Source organism: Ictalurus punctatus, chromosome 10 (genome assembly GCF_001660625.3).
Source record: "Ictalurus punctatus breed USDA103 chromosome 10, Coco_2.0, whole genome shotgun sequence".
NCBI classification, from domain to species: domain Eukaryota; kingdom Metazoa; phylum Chordata; class Actinopteri; order Siluriformes; family Ictaluridae; genus Ictalurus; species Ictalurus punctatus.
This window is the reverse complement of record NC_030425.2, coordinates 744,151-759,284: the sequence shown is the minus strand read 5'-3', so window position 1 is coordinate 759,284 and position 15,134 is coordinate 744,151. Positions and strand designations below refer to the sequence as shown.

The following is a 15,134-nucleotide window of genomic DNA, read 5'->3' as shown; positions in this document are numbered from 1 at the left end:
GGACAACTGCTTCCAACTTTGTAGCAACAGTTTGGGGAAGAAGCACATATGTGATGGGTGTGAGGGGTGGTCAGGTGTCCACATACTTTTGGTCATAATAATGCTGTTCTGCATTTGCGTGACCAAGGAGACACCTATGGGTACGTCTCTTGCAAATTATTACAAAATACAAGATATAAACCTGACAGGATATTAAAAGAATAATAATTCATTGACATAAATACATACATAAATAAGCAATATTAAAACATGTAAACACTCATAATAAATCGTATTTATTTGCGGAAAGAGTTTTCGACTTGTTTTGTTTGTTTTTCTCCGGAACTGTTTTCATCCCGAACTCGTTTCACTCGGCGCCATTTTGTGCACGCACACAAAACCGGAAGCGACGTATTTTCGGTGTTTTCTCCTTTCTCGAAACGTGGAGAACGGCTTGCTCGTGTAGTCGGTAAGTGATCCGTTATTTCTCTTGGAGACGTTTAATTAAAACATAAACACCACGCGGATACAGGAAGTCGGGTGTGATGATAGTTATGTATGTGTATGCGCGCGCAGGAACAGCAGAACCCATGTGTACAGTAAACATGTCATTGTTTTGGTCACTTGTTCCGGTTTGTGCAGGACTTCACTATGATTATCCCGATCCGCTGCTTCACCTGTGGGAAGATTGTCGGGAACAAGTGGGAGGCTTACCTGGGTCTCCTCCAGGCTGAATACACAGAGGGGTGAGAGAGAGAGACTGTATGTGTTGTCCTGTGCACTAAAGTGTGTATATATATTTTATGTTTTACACAATACTCTCACTAAAATACTGCTTTCACTCACCCACCCATACTGAGGCCCTGACACGTGTGTGCTTGAAAGTTTGTGAACCCTTTCGAATCGTCCACGTTTCTGCATAAACACAGCTCCAAAACATGGTACGGTTCGTCTCACCGCTCTCCTCTTGTGCGGTTTGTTTCACGCAGGGACGCTCTGGACGCACTGGGCTTGAAGAGGTACTGCTGCCGCAGGATGCTGCTGTCTCACGTCGATCTGATCGAGAAACTGCTGAACTATGCGCCGCTGGAGAAATAAGACCCCGGGGACTCGGGATAGATTCAAAATGGCTTCATTGGCTCTCTCTCTGTGTGTGTGAAATCGTGTTCGCTGCACTGATTTCTGTGGCTTCTTTACTCTTCTATGCTATCTGTTCATCATCATACACACAGTGCAGTGCTTGTATTTCCTTTTCTAATGTTTATAAATAAAATGGTAAAGATGACTTGTTGATGAGACTCTTGAGTCCTGAGTAATCACAAAAACAACCTTTTGCCTTATGCAGGGGCGCCAACATTTACCGTTACCACCGAACTTGGTGTAACTCAGTCAGGTTTGTGGGCCTTCCTCGCTCACACACACTTTTTTTCCAGTTCAGTCCACACGTTTTCTCTGGGATTCGGGTCAGGGCTCTGTGATGACCGTCCAATACATTCAGTTTGTTGTCTTTAAACCATTTTGTTCCGCTTTAGACAGCTGATCGTTGTCCTGCTGGACGTTTTAACGCTCTGGCCGAGGTCCTGACGCTTTTCTTGACTGCATCTGTTTTCTGAAGCACACTAAGCATTCATAACTAGATGCTGTGAAAATCTTTCGTAGTGAATAATTCACACGCACGTAGCACAAATGTGCAAGTTTTATCGCCTGTAAAGTGCAGAACATAAATCCCTTCTGTTTTGCGTTAGCGAAATGTGTCTTACCTTAAAATACACAAACAGTAGTTGTCGTACACGTGGGGAAACCTGGCTGTCATGGCACATACTACACACCAGCGGTGGAATACACAGTTGTATTTTTTTTTATTATTGTACATTTGTGTTTCCTTACAAAATGAAGGGGGGAAAAAGGAAAAAAAAAAAAGACGGCACTGACGTGTTAAACATTAAAACGAAGTAAACAGAAGCTGTACCGCAGTGTGATTACTCAGCCAGCTAGTAAAAATTAGTTTGTTTGTTTTTTTTTTAAATCAAAACAATTCCTATACAGAACCATTTACACAACAAAGAGAATGGTGTCTTTTAGAAACTTGAAATGTCTTGTACGACCCTAAACGAGCGTGTTGGTGTTCAGTACGTTCCACTGGTCCTCCTCGTCTTCTTCCACGGACTGACGATGGTAAGAACCGTTCTAGAAGGAGTAAAACGCGCATTAGGACAAAACACAAGGACGAGTTGTAAGAAGAGGTGTTATGATGGGAGGAGGAGGAGGAGAAGGGAACACGTCTCACCCATCAATGCCTGTCTCTGTGCTCTCGGTCGCGCCCTCGCTCCCGCCTTTGCTCCCGCTCCCTCTCCCGGTCTCTGTCTGTGCTGGACGAGCGCTCTCGATATCGATCCCTCGATCGGCTCCTCGCTCGCTCTCGAGAACGGTCTCTCTTACTACAGACAAGCAGAGGACGAGAGGATTATTCTCTTTGTCGGCAGATGACCCGACAGAACAGATTCGCACACACGCGTGCGCACACACACACATACCTCGAAGGGAAGCATTTAGTCTCTATGGAGTTCAGACAGTCGTTAAGGGACTCGACTAGCATGCGGCATCGCTTGTCGTAGAACACACGAGACTGTTTGATCACCGCTGTCGCCGTATAGAGCGTCTCTATTGCCATCCGGATATCACCTGAGAGGAAGGAGAGAGAGAGCGTGATTACCAGACACTGGGACTGGAGGAGGAGGAGGAGGAGGAGGATGATGATGATGATTTCACATCATGTGACAAGCGTACTGCTGAGAGTCTGATTTTTGCCTCTTGTGGTATCATCAGATTCTGAATAAATACAGATATTAAGAGTATAAAGGAATCAAAAATGAAAACAAATAAGTCAAATAAATAAGGGCGGACCTGACGTGGCTGCAGAAATGGCTTTAGTGATGGCACTGCTTGCAATCGTTCTGTTCCTGTTGATCAGCTCCTCGAAGTCTCCGTCCCTGTCAGACACAAGACGAGATGCGTTAACGTCTCGGAACGCTCGGCGAAACCCAGTCCAAATCAAACCCCAAACCGAGACTCCTCAGCCGATCGCTCGGACACGGAGACCTCAGTACCCACACGCCCCTGGCCTGTTTAATGACTTTGCGCTGGCGAAATGTGGTGAGAAATTAGTTTCCCTGCTTGACTGAGGGAAATAAAACGATGCGTTTGGAGTAAATGAATAATAAAAACGAGTGCGTTGTTTGTTCTACTCAACCCCTGCATAAAATAAACATCATAATGTGTATAAGAGTTCAACCAAAAACCCAGGAAAGTCTCAAGTTCTCCTCACCCCGGCTGACTGAATGCTGTTTTTCTGCTGCTGTTGTTGTTGTTGCTGCTGCTGCTGCTGCTGCTGTGTGTCGCAGGATTTGGGGGGAAGAAGGCGGGGTTGATGTGTAGCGAGGGTGTGTGAGAGTTTTGGGCATGTGCATTGAGCATGTGTGTGTTGGGAATGTGTGCGTTGGGAATGTGTGCGTTGGGAATGTGTGCGTTGGGAATGTGTGCGTGAGGTGAGGGTGGATGGAACAGCGGAGGAGGAGGAGTGTTAAAAAGAGGAGGAGGAGGAAGAGGAAGAGGAGGAGGAGGGGTGCTAAAATATGACGGCATGAGGGGAGGCGGCTTGGCCGGAGGGAACATCAGTGGTAAAGGTAAGGAAGGCGGGTCTGAGGGAGAGGAGGCGGACGGGTTCTTTCCGTCGGCTCGCTCCAGATCACCTTTAGGATTCAGACGCAGAGGTATTCCTGTTTCGAAAGACAAGAACATTACGCTGGTGATTAAAGTGGCACGGTTCCTCTATATGATGACAGTGCCAGCTTCCCCAAAAACTCATTTCGTTACGTCTCTAGAGAGCAGTATGCTAGCAGAGCTGAGCGCGTGGTCTCGCATATCACCGACGTTTACAGTTTAACAGCTCGGTAATCAGAAAACGGTCGCTGAAGATTTCGTTCCGAGGTTCACTTACGTTTTCGGGCCTGAGCCTCGAACTCGGCCAGGTTTCTCCGTGAAGCATGACGACACTCCAGTTTTTCCCCGTTGATCTTGCACTGTGGCATAGTCTCTAATAAACGCCTGAACGACTCTTCTGTGGACACTACCATCTCAGCATAGCTAGAAGATACAGAGACACGTAATAAAAAAAAAAGTAAGAAAAAGGTGCTGATAGGCGGGCAGAGGGAGAGAGCGAGAGACAAAAAAAAGAGAGAGAAAGAACTCACCCTTTGGACTGACCATTAGTCCTGTTCTCCGCAAACTTAACTTCTACAATGTCTTTCACGCCGTGCCTCCGTGCTGTCGCGATCAGATCGCTGTCTGACGTCCACTTGGGTTAAAAATAACAGCAGAAATGATCGGGTTAGAAGCGGGAAAGTCCATTTCTCAGCTAGACAGGATTCAACAACACTTAGCATGTAACGTGAGAGAATATTTGATCAAATAAAATAAATCCGTAATGAAGATTTCAAGTCAGGTGTACAACAGTAAGTACACTACGTTTTGGTACATGTAGGGTTAAACGATCCCGATCCTTCCACGTGGTACCTTTGTGTTTAGTTCTGCTTGCCTGGTGGACAAGGCTATCGGAATATTAGGCCACGCCCATTATACCGACCAGCCGCAATGTTAAAAAGCACTGACAGGTGAAGTAACACTGATTATCTCGTTACAGTGGCATCTGTCTAGGGGTGGGATATACAGCATTAGGCAGCAAGTGAACAGTCAGTTCTCGGAGTCGATGTGGTCGAAGCAGGAAAAATGGGCACGTATAATAATAATAATAATAATAATAATAATAATCTGAAAGACAGGTTTTGATGGCAAAACGGTAGGTCTTGTGGGGTGATCCCGGTATGCAGTGGTTCCCTAGTATAAGTGGTCCAAGGAAGGACAACTGGGTCATGGGCGGGCGGTCGAGGTTCACTGATGCGTTAAGCTTCTCAAATATATCATATGGTGCATGCTGGGATACATCCTCAATGATGTTCCCAGGGTTTTTGGGTGTTTCGGGTCTTTCAACGTCAGAGACCCTCATCCGGGTGACCCAGCTGAGTGGTGATCAGACCACGGGTCTGCCTTGTGGATCTCTGATCTACTGGCTCACAGTGAGTGTTCCAGCCCTGGTTCTTGTATTGCTCCACCAACTCCTGGTATTTGGCATGCTTCCTTTCATATGCCTCCTCTTGCCAGGGCACGGTCAGTTCTACCATGATCACCTGTCTGGTGGTATCTGAAAAGGTTACCATGTCAGGACGGAGTGTTGTGGAGATCTGGAAACTTTAGCTGCTTGCCCAGATCTACTCTCAGCTGTCAATCAGCAGCTGAAGCAAGGAGACCTGCTCTCAGTCTTGGCTGTGAGGAAGGCTTCTCTCCCGCCTTGACAAAAGCTTTCTGACCGGTGCTTACTGTCCGGTGTTGTTTACAGTCGGTGTTGATGCCTGAGGCTACCATCTCTGCGACTGCTTTGAGCAGTTTTGTAGGACCTCAGCACAGGGGGAATCGTGCTGGATTACGTTGCCTTATCCCTTTCAGAACGGGTGTAATGATGTGCAGTGACGTGTTGTAACGGACAGCACACACACACCAAACTCATGGTGATGGGGACGCACCGGTGTCCAGCAGTCCACAAAGACATCTGGAGCTGCACCGGATCCAGCTGACAAGGTGCACACAATCACCTACAGGTTATAACAAGGTCGGTGCACTAGGGGCATTCATGAGTACTACATCACAGTGTTCGTGACGTAGCACTGTTCCCAACCCTATACAGCACATTGTGGTGTTTCTCCTACTCAACGCACCTGATTCCACTGACAGTTGAGCTGAAGTAGGTGTGCTACAGCAGGGAGAATGAATACATGTACAACAGGGGGTACTAGTAAAAGAAGCCAAGAACTGAGTGGTGTGGTTGCTGGATTCTATACAACATGGGTAGAATCAACAATAGAGGCAGGTGAGGGGCTCGCTTTGTGCACAAGGGCATTGTCATACTGGAACAGGTTTGGTCCTATTAGTTCCAACTAGGGCTGCATAATATTTTCATAATCGATTAGTTGGCCGATTATTTTTTCGAATAATTGATTAATTGGATGGTGGGCAAACTTTCGGTACCATTTTTCCATTTATTTAAAATAAAATCCACAAACTAAATGTTACAAATATAAACTTAAGACAAAATCTTTAAATATCTCTTTGTCCAATTATATAAGACTGAAAACAACCCAATACACACCAGACTATATATTATTCATTTAGGACTGTAGTTTAATTCCGTGCTTTTTTTTTGCATCTATAAATAGTAATGCATATATATATATATATATATATATATATATATAAAATTTAAACATTTTAAAAACTTTGCAGGACCCCCTGCAATTACACCACTGACCACTAGATGTCCGCGAAATCACTGAACTAGACGGTAGGGTGCATAGTGTAAGTGTAAAGGACACAACTTCAGTATTTACTCTCCGAGGCATGTTTTAGGAACAGAAGTAACGTAATGAGTAAACGTACCACGCGCAGACCAACTAATTGATTATGAGATTCGCTGACGATGATTTTCATAATCGATTATTATCAATTAGTTGTTGCAGCTCTAGTTCAAACATACAAAGTCATGCTATACAATGCTGTACCTTCACCTTTGTGGGAACAGTTTGGGGGGGGTGACACTTTTGATCATGCAGTGTATCTGACGTCACTGTCTCAGAACCAGTAAGAAAACCTTCGGGACCGTCCTCAAGTCTAGCTGATTGATGTGCTTTTATTTGACATCAGGGAGTTCCATGACCCCATGTCACCACTCGGTCAGTGAGGGATGTCTCCCAGGTGATTCTCTCTCTCTCTCTCTCTCTCTCTCCCCCTCTCTCTCTTTCAGGGATTCCTGTCCTTGGAAGGCAAATCTCAAAAAGCATTTTGGTGATGGGAAATAGAGGTGCACTGCATCTTTTAAGAACCAGTTCAGCCCTTTACACATCTAGAACCGTTTATGCGATAACCTGAAGGTGATGGACCATTTGGCCGTGATGATTTCGTGATTCTGAAACCTTAGCACTCCTCGGGGCCTCTTTGGTAACAGAGCGACCCAAGCACACTGGGCTGATTTCACAGGCTTGATTTATACACATGCAGCAAAGTAGACCCGGTTGGTGAAGAGTCGCTCCATGTCATGGCCCAAACCCCTGATCTTCACTCCCATATGTGGTTCTTCTACAAACTGTCCCCACAAAGTTAGAAGCACACAGTTGTATTAAACAGTGACCACCTGGAGACCTTGTTCCTGGAGATCTACCTTCCTGCAGGTTTCATCTCCAACCAAAATCTAACACATCTGTTTTAGCAGATCGAGAACTTCTTAATTCGATGATTGGATGGTCAGGTGGGCACAATTGTGGGTGGAGCTAAAGTCTTCAGGAAGGTAGATCTCCAGGATCAGGGTTGGTGACCACTGGGAAAGAGCTCCAAGAAGACATGGTGTGAGAAGATTGGAAGAAGGTGGAAAAGCTCGAGTAAACTGCACAGAGCCCTGACCTAAACCCCACTGACTCATCACCTTTTGGATGAACTGGAACGCCGACTGCACCCCAGACCTCCTCATCCAGCATGTATAAAGATCAGGTCATAAATTTAATACTTAAAAGATGTTCACAGAGCGTTCTGACATACACACACACACACACATATACATATATGTATACACATTATATTTATGGGCGACATTTGACTCTCGAGTTGGGGGAGCAAGAAAAAAAATTAAGAGTCTTTTTGTACCTGCCTCAGCAAAATATTCACAGAAATTTTAAGCAAACGAGTTTAAGTATCAAAACAACAGCATACCTTAGTGAAGAACTAAACGCCGGCCACCAGGCACGGCATCAAAGCGATTAACTGTTTTATCCAAATCCATATGAATGGTCTGTTCAGTGTTCAGTACTGCAATGTCCGACAGTCTGTCCTGTCTCATGGGGTTTCTCATGTATGTTTTCAGTCGACGCAAGCAAGAACAATTTCTTTCCCATGATGCAGTGTTCATCGGCACGGTCAAGAATAACTCCAAGAGGTTGCAAACGTTTACTAGACTGTGGACTAGCTTTGAGTCTCTGAACACTGACAGTCGTTGTTCAACACTCGCTTCTCCAGTTAATAGTGTTGATACGTGAGAATTCTGCATTCGTCTCCTCTTCTGGAAATCCATAAACCACAAATAAATGTCAGGTCCACTTCGGTGTCCGTATTAGAGCTGAGGATGTGATTAAGTGCAGTCGAAGTGTTAATGTCATTTTCCTGAATTCGCTCACAGATCTCTATAAAGTGATGTTCAGTACGCTGAAATGCAATTCCTTGTAATAGTCCGGAGCGGAATCTGAATTCGGTCCAGGAACCGTTGCTTTGGTTGTTCTCCTCCATGGACGATGTGGGCTGTGGTAGTTGTTCTTATCGCACAACTCGACTGTGAACTCCCAAAGCTGCTGAAAGTGGAGATCAGCTCTCATTGCTGAAAGAGCAGATTGTGGAAGATGCTGGGCTTTTCACACTGGTATCATGTAAGGTGGACTGTAACGCTTTGGACAGAACATTGTACTGTATGAGAATTCGTCACTTCAAAATGCTGAAAGATGTCAGCAGACGACTTGCCTGTCCCCCGACTCACACATCGCTTTCAGAAATTTCACTAAGAGTGTCGACGATAGTCCCAAAGTTATCCAGTATGGCCTTGAGAGCCTCTGCACGGCAGCTCCAGCTTGTGTCACGTAGAGATTTCAGTGTGGTAGATTTACCTGAAAAGTCACCACTCCGTTCTCACAAAGACTCAGAAGCTGCATGTCGTTTTGCTGACCCCTCGATGAAGTTATAGAGAGAATGATCATTGGTCAGCAGGTCTCTCAGCTGTATCGGTGCGACGGACATCCACGATGCAGAGGGTGAGGATATGCGAGTGACAATGGACGTACATCACCAGTGGATTTTCATTTAAAATGCGTGTAGCTATACCACAGTAGGTTCCTCACATATTCGCCGCACCATCGTAACATCGCGCTCTCAAGTTGCAGATGTGAAGATTAAAGCTTGTCAGGACATTCTTTAAAAGAAGGGCCAAAGATTCACCGTCTGTTCTGTCAGTCCGATAAAATCCGACGAGTGATTCATGGACATCGAGGTCTCTGTCGACAGATCTTAAAACCACTGCAGCTTGCTCATGCCTACTTATGTCTTCCGTTTCATCCGCGATAAGGGAAAAAATTCCGGCTTCATGCACTCGTCGTATGATGTCACTTTTAACCTGACTGGACATTATATTGATTGACTCATTCTGGTGCTTGTTATAAACATAATTAAATGATCTCTCTCTATTTTTGAATAGCTGGGTAATTAGTCAGTTATCAGTGGCCCTTAAATCCATCACCTGTAAGAACTTTACCCGATTTTCTGATTCATCCGTTTCGCTGTGACCACGAAGAGCAATACCGGCAACAGAAGAGCAAAGTCTCGCATATTTCTTTCAGATATTCTCTGTGCTCATCCACTCTCTTTGCGTGTTCACTGCTGATTTGCGTGGCTACGCTTCCCGTTTTAACTGTCTGTTTCATTTTTAACCCATTTCTGAATTTCTGACCTTCATTTTTCCAGTTGCTAAATCCAGTCACTTGAAATGTGTCTGTCTTAGACTCGTTGCCACCAAATGCGCAACACGTGAAACAAAAAGCCAGATCAACGGTGGGACTTCATTCAAGCCATTCTTAAATCCCATACCATTCTTTACCGAACTTTCTACCGTCAGTCACTGGAAATGAAATTACTGGATGATTACGGCCCAATCACAATAGAGTAACTGCTCTTATTTAGTTCTACTGCCCCTGTCAACGCGGAGATGTACATATGAACACGTATTAAACCATTTTCAAATCTGAAACTCCATGACTACAATAAATTGATGGCGATATGTCACCCATGTATATTATATATATATATATAATCTTAAACTTGTACTAGAACTCCAGAGGAACTCCTGATGAATGGTTAAGCCAAGAACAACTTTAAAAAGAAATTCTAACATTATGTAGTAGAGTAATGTGAGAATGCGATTATAATTTAGGATTTTACCTCAGACTGCCAATCACGGTCCATATCCGTTTAACACCGTCTAATAAACACCGAGTAAATACGCAGCGCGACAATTTTAAGCCGTTTTGTGAATACGTTTTAAGAATACGAATAGTAGGCGTTGCCGTGCTTTACTGGAGTTGAGCTCCGCCTACTTGTAACGCCACATCACGCCTCATTTGCATGAAACAACCGAAAACCCCGGCGTTAACCCAGAGGAAACGGCCGGTCGGCAGTCCTTTAGTGTCGGTGTTGAACGCTCACCCAGTTAAAGTTGCCGACGTAGACAGAGAAGCGCTTCCCTCCGCCAGCTTCCACCGCTGGTCTACAATCCTCCTTAGGCTCCTGTTTTCCCAGAGTGCTCTCGCTGTCCACCGATCCAGTTAACACGTCGTCGTAAAGAGCGTCAGCTTCTGCCTCCAGAGAGTCTCCACCCTGCAGCAAAGAGAAATCGAACCGTGACAACGGGACTGCCCTGGGTACGAGGACACCTGATTCCAGTCAGCATGGGGCGGACCTTGGTGTTGACTCACTACTATCTATTCGATTTTATTTGTATAGCGCTTTTTACAACGGACATTGTCTCAAAGCAGCTTTACAGAAACATATAAACACAGGATACAGATTTAAAGTGTGTGGATTAATCCCAATTGAGCGAGACGGTGGTGAGGAAAAACTCCTGGAGATGTTGAGAACAAAACCTTGAGAGGACCTCGCTAACAAAGTTCTCCGTTATCTTGTAGAAAGTCTTCAGAGAAGAGCTGCGGATGTGGGAGGAACAGCTTCATACTGGGGTTTATTTATTTATTTATTTACTGTGAGGTACAACAAGCTCATACAGGTGTGATGGTCAGGTGTAGTGAGGTGTACGTCCATCACCACCATGTTACACTGGAGGCTGTAGGTCTTCATGACTCCTAACTAAACATGTCCTGACACCACCACAACAACATTTGGTGTGAGGGAACCCTCTGGGTTTCTTTTTTCCCTTTTAATGGTGATTAGTAGGCGTTATTGTCAGCACATGATGATATTAGCCCGAACATCCCTCCTCCCTCAGGCAGAGCTTCCTCTCCTGAACTAAACACACTGCTTTAAGCCTCCTCTCAGAGCCAGAGCAGCGCGCGCCATCACCTGTTTACAAACCAGGTGTTATTTTAGCTCAAAACATCCCAGGTGCAGCGTTCCGGCCTTCACACACACTCACACACTCACTCACACTCACACGCGCTCTCTCTCTCTCTCTCTCACCTCCTCCGTGTTTAGATCTGCGTAGATGTCGACGTGCTCCGCCGCCTCTCCAACAACCTGCGCGGCTGCCATCACTAAGCCCAACCCGGTGTCTGTGCCTCTGAACGCCGCGCGGATGACGAACGCGTTGATCAGAGTTCTGTTCGGGAAAAAATAAACCTCTAGCGTCCCTCGCTAGCTAGCAAACAAGCTGCTCGCATTATCTTTTTTTCGTTTCCCAACTGCATTCTGACTGGGCCCCGCCTTCCCGCGTTACGTTTGGCCAACGCTATGCGCATCAAGCTCACCCATTGGCTGTCGCAAGAAGCTGGCTCTAAATAGCCAGTCATACTAAAGGAGGCGCGGTTTGTCGAATACGGGTGGTAAAAAAGACAAACCCGCCCGATGCAGCGATGAAATGTTACCTGGGAAAAAATTCCGGAAGAAACACAGCCAGGTTTAAATAAGGTGCCGGAATACAAAGTAACCAAATTAATATGCAAGGTGATATTAGGAGATGTTTTAAGTTGTTAAACAAAATGGCGCCATGTATTAATATTTTGTAGTGGATAACTTTTTATTTAATAATAGTAATAATAATAACAATAATGATAATAATAAAAAATAAGCTGAAAAGTGTGCGTATTAATTAATACACGTTTACCGTCCTGGGAGTAAAGTTAGCCAAAGCTAGTCCGTGAAAGAGAGGAATGCAATGAGTTAAGTTTTACAATGCTGAATTTGATATACGTTGTTGGTTTAGTTTTAATTCGTTCCATTCGGAGAACTACACATCCCGAGAAGCTGTTCGGCGAAGCACCAATCAGGCGCCGGCTTCTCATACGGGGATTTTATTTATTTGGCGTGTGTTACCAGCATTTGCGCATCAAACACGGGTCACAATGCTCTCAACAGTGATAATGAGGACGGTGAGTATTTCTGTTTACGTACAAGTAATTATTAGTATTTTGAACTTTAATTTCCTGACACAAACGCGCTGCGAACAGTTCACCTGTAGATAGGTTTATAGCATGCTATGCTAAGCTAGCCGCGTTGAGTGAAGGTCAGGGGCGTTTGTGTTCATGTTTATGAAGGATGTTATGCAGGAGTTAAAGGGGCCGAAACTCCACCCTGAAACACACATGAAACATTTCGAGACGTGCCGTTACACGAAACTAAATCAACGAGTGTCTTGTGTACAGTATGCGATATCCGCTAGGTGGCAGGTCAGAGCCAAAACATCCCCCGTCCAGCAGGTCTCGAAGCCGAACTGTAAAAAATGTGCAGACTGTGGGTCTTAGTGAAATTTACTGAAAACAAACGGAACAATTCCTCCTCAGCATTCAGTAACTCTACACGAGACGCCATGTTTGTAAGTGTTGATATGGTTGTTCCGACAAAGTACTTCTTCTCTCGGCTACTTCCTGTTGGTTTACAGGATGATTACTCAGAGTCGCCCTCTTTCGTTTAAAAGAATATTACAACGGCGAGCGCGTCAAGTATAAACGCCTTGTGCGTTTGTGGAGGTGCGCGCGCAGTCAGTGGAGGCTCGCGCTGCGGAGCCAGGCGGAAGTATAAACAAGGCTTTAGCTCCATGAGGATGAAGTTGATGGTCCAGAAGCATGTGTAGCTTTTCTTTTAAGAAATGTCACCCCTGCTCTCAACAGACGGCACACCGGTTGGGAAACACTGTATTAGAGCATTAATATTAACCTGAGAGTTTAATCACTCTTTTGTTTGTGTTTTTATTTTTTACCAGCTCCTGCGTGGTGTTCGGTCTCCCCCGCGTTCAGCTGTTCCGGTATCGGTGCTGAGTCGGTCTTACCGCGGTGACACGCCAGAGGTGGAGCAGGTGACGATCCCACTGCCTCCGTGGGAGGAGAAGCAAAACGAGTCGCTGGACATCAAGCGGAAACGCCTGCTGTACGAGAGCAGGAAGAGAGGCATGCTGGAGAACTGCATCCTGCTCAGGTGAGGCAGCCGAGATTCCGGTACCTTCCTCAGAACTAAAGCGCCGCATGACCCTCCCGAACCCGGCGTGTGGGGGAAGATGCCCTGGCGCAGAAAGCACGGAGGAGGATGAGACCGGAGTTCCTCAGAAGTGTCTTCCGATGTTTTATTTCTATAAAATACAACCACGCCTCTGAAAATGTACATTTTTTAAAAAACAACAGAATCTCATGAACGCGTATGTTCTTCACTACGGAACACAGAAAGCATGTCGAATGTTTATACCGAGGAAACGTTCCGTTTGTTTTAAAGGGGGAAAAAATAATTCGATGGCCACAGCACTTCTCAAAAAAGTAGGGATGGGGGTGACGAAAGGCATAAAAACAGCTGGAGGAACATTGATTGGGAACGGTTCAGTAAGATGATTGGGTTTAAAAAGAGGATCTTAGAGAGGCGGAGTCTTTCAGAAGTAAAGATGGGATGGAATCTGGATGGAAGCAGATGCTCTAAAACCTGTATATTCCTTTCAGCACTGATTGTGCCTTTCCAGATGTGCACAGTGTCCCAACTTTTTTGGAATTTGGTTTGTATGTATGTATGAGGTACATGCCTAATAATTAGGTATGGGATTTACAGGTAAAATGTAAACTGCTGTAAAGGAACTGTGCTGCATGTGATCGTCTTGACTCTTGATCCTGTAACTCTTGGTTTCTTTTCCATCGGTTTAGTCTTTTCGCTAAGCGCTACCTGGAGAACATGAGCGCATCCCAGCTGCGCCAGTACGACCGCCTCATCAACGAGCCGAGTAACGACTGGGACATCTACTACTGGGCAACGGGTGAGGTCTGAGCCACGTGGAAATCCACTGATTGGTAAACGGCTTAATTGCGAGCCGGACGAGTCAGTCGAGAAACTTTATCCGCGATGAAATGGCATGAAAATCTTGCACGAGTATTAATAATAAAAATGAAATGATTTTGATGTTTTTATTTGTAGAATTTGTGAGGACACAAAATTCCTGTTTTGCAGTTTGAGATTTAAAGACGATCGCAATGGGTGAATGGATCCGGAATTGTGTGTGTGTGTGTGTGTGTGTGTGTGTGTTTGTGTTTAGAAGTGAAACCTACCCCAGATGTCTATCAGGGAGAAGTGATGGACCTGCTGAAGGAGTTCACCAAGAACAGAGAGATGGAGCAGAGACTGGACGCCCCAAACCTGGAGTACCTGGATAAAAGCAGCAAGTGAGGTCTCGGTGCTGTGGATCAGGACGAAGCGGAAGGTGGAAGAGACTTTAAGTACGTGAGACTGAGCTGTTGTGTGACGCGATCGAACAGAAGAGAGGGTCATTGGTGAATGAGCTGCTTGGTGGGACTCCTTATGGGGGGAGTGAGAGATGTATTGATTGTATTTAAACCTGTACAGTGATTTGTCTTATTAAAGATGATGAGGATGAGGATCGGTGCCTCCTTATTGAAGTTAAGTAACAGTCACATGCCTGAAAGCCCTGATCAAGAATGACCGCCTTTGTAGCTCTAAAAACACTTTGAACAATTACAGTTTTGTCTGTTTTCCTTAAATAGCCATCCATTACTCATTAATCACTGTCTTCAAAACGCATAAGCAAACTGCTTATGAATCTCTTTTATTATTTAAAAAAAAAAAAGATCCATAAGTCACTGCCGGGGCGAGTGGGGGTATCTCTGATTGATTATTTTTTTCTTCTTCTTTTTTTCCCTATGTGGTATTTTATTTACAGTAAGGCAGCTGGGAGATATTTCCAGCTGCCATGTTGGAAGAGATATCGATGCACAACACAGATGAAGCTTATTATAAACGTGGTA

The 15,134-nt window shown here is 45.1% G+C and overlaps 3 protein-coding genes across 3 annotated transcripts; 2 read left to right on the top strand and 1 right to left on the bottom strand.

The window, feature by feature from the left end:
• Positions 1-416: 416 nt before the first annotated feature.
• On the top strand, positions 417-1,264 carry polr2l (RNA polymerase II, I and III subunit L). Its single transcript, NM_001200783.2, is given in 3 exon segments — positions 417-448; positions 622-725; positions 969-1,264. Coding segments are annotated over 2 exon segments (204 nt in total). The 5' UTR covers positions 417-448; positions 622-630; the 3' UTR covers positions 1,078-1,264.
• A 557-nt stretch (positions 1,265-1,821) lies between these two features.
• On the bottom strand, positions 1,822-11,622 carry LOC108271016 (cleavage and polyadenylation specificity factor subunit 7). The gene is made up of 9 exons (XM_017478169.3): positions 11,365-11,622; positions 10,378-10,548; positions 4,230-4,333; positions 3,977-4,122; positions 3,305-3,755; positions 2,884-2,969; positions 2,514-2,661; positions 2,267-2,417; positions 1,822-2,166 (listed from the first exon to the last, which is right to left on the bottom strand). Exons 1-8 carry the CDS (start codon positions 11,434-11,436, stop codon positions 2,270-2,272), a joined length of 1,326 nt encoding a protein of 441 aa, XP_017333658.1. The 5' UTR covers positions 11,437-11,622; the 3' UTR covers positions 1,822-2,166; positions 2,267-2,269.
• A 490-nt stretch (positions 11,623-12,112) lies between these two features.
• sdhaf2 (succinate dehydrogenase complex assembly factor 2) lies at positions 12,113-14,749 on the top strand. The gene is made up of 4 exons (XM_017478172.3): positions 12,113-12,272; positions 13,103-13,314; positions 14,022-14,131; positions 14,408-14,749. The coding sequence occupies exons 1-4, from the start codon at positions 12,246-12,248 to the stop codon at positions 14,536-14,538; spliced, it is 480 nt and encodes a 159-aa protein (XP_017333661.1). The 5' UTR covers positions 12,113-12,245; the 3' UTR covers positions 14,539-14,749.
• Positions 14,750-15,134: the final 385 nt, after the last annotated feature.

Excerpts from the sequence above, each read along its gene's own strand:
- LOC108271016 (XM_017478169.3), bottom strand. The coding sequence starts at position 11,436 with ATGGCAGCCGCGCAGGTTGTTGGAGAGGCGGCGGAGCACGTCGACATC. Across the intron at positions 2,970-3,304 it reads ACAGCATTCAGTCAGCCGGG|GGACGGAGACTTCGAGGAGC; the intron begins GTGAGGAGAACT and ends TGTGTCTGACAG. Across the intron at positions 2,418-2,513 it reads ACTAAATGCTTCCCTTCGAG|TAAGAGAGACCGTTCTCGAG; the intron begins GTATGTGTGTGT and ends GCTTGTCTGTAG.
- sdhaf2 (XM_017478172.3), top strand. The coding sequence starts at position 12,246 with ATGCTCTCAACAGTGATAATGAGGACG. Across the intron at positions 12,273-13,102 it reads CAACAGTGATAATGAGGACG|CTCCTGCGTGGTGTTCGGTC; the intron begins GTGAGTATTTCT and ends ATTTTTTACCAG. Across the intron at positions 14,132-14,407 it reads CATCTACTACTGGGCAACGG|AAGTGAAACCTACCCCAGAT; the intron begins GTGAGGTCTGAG and ends GTTTGTGTTTAG.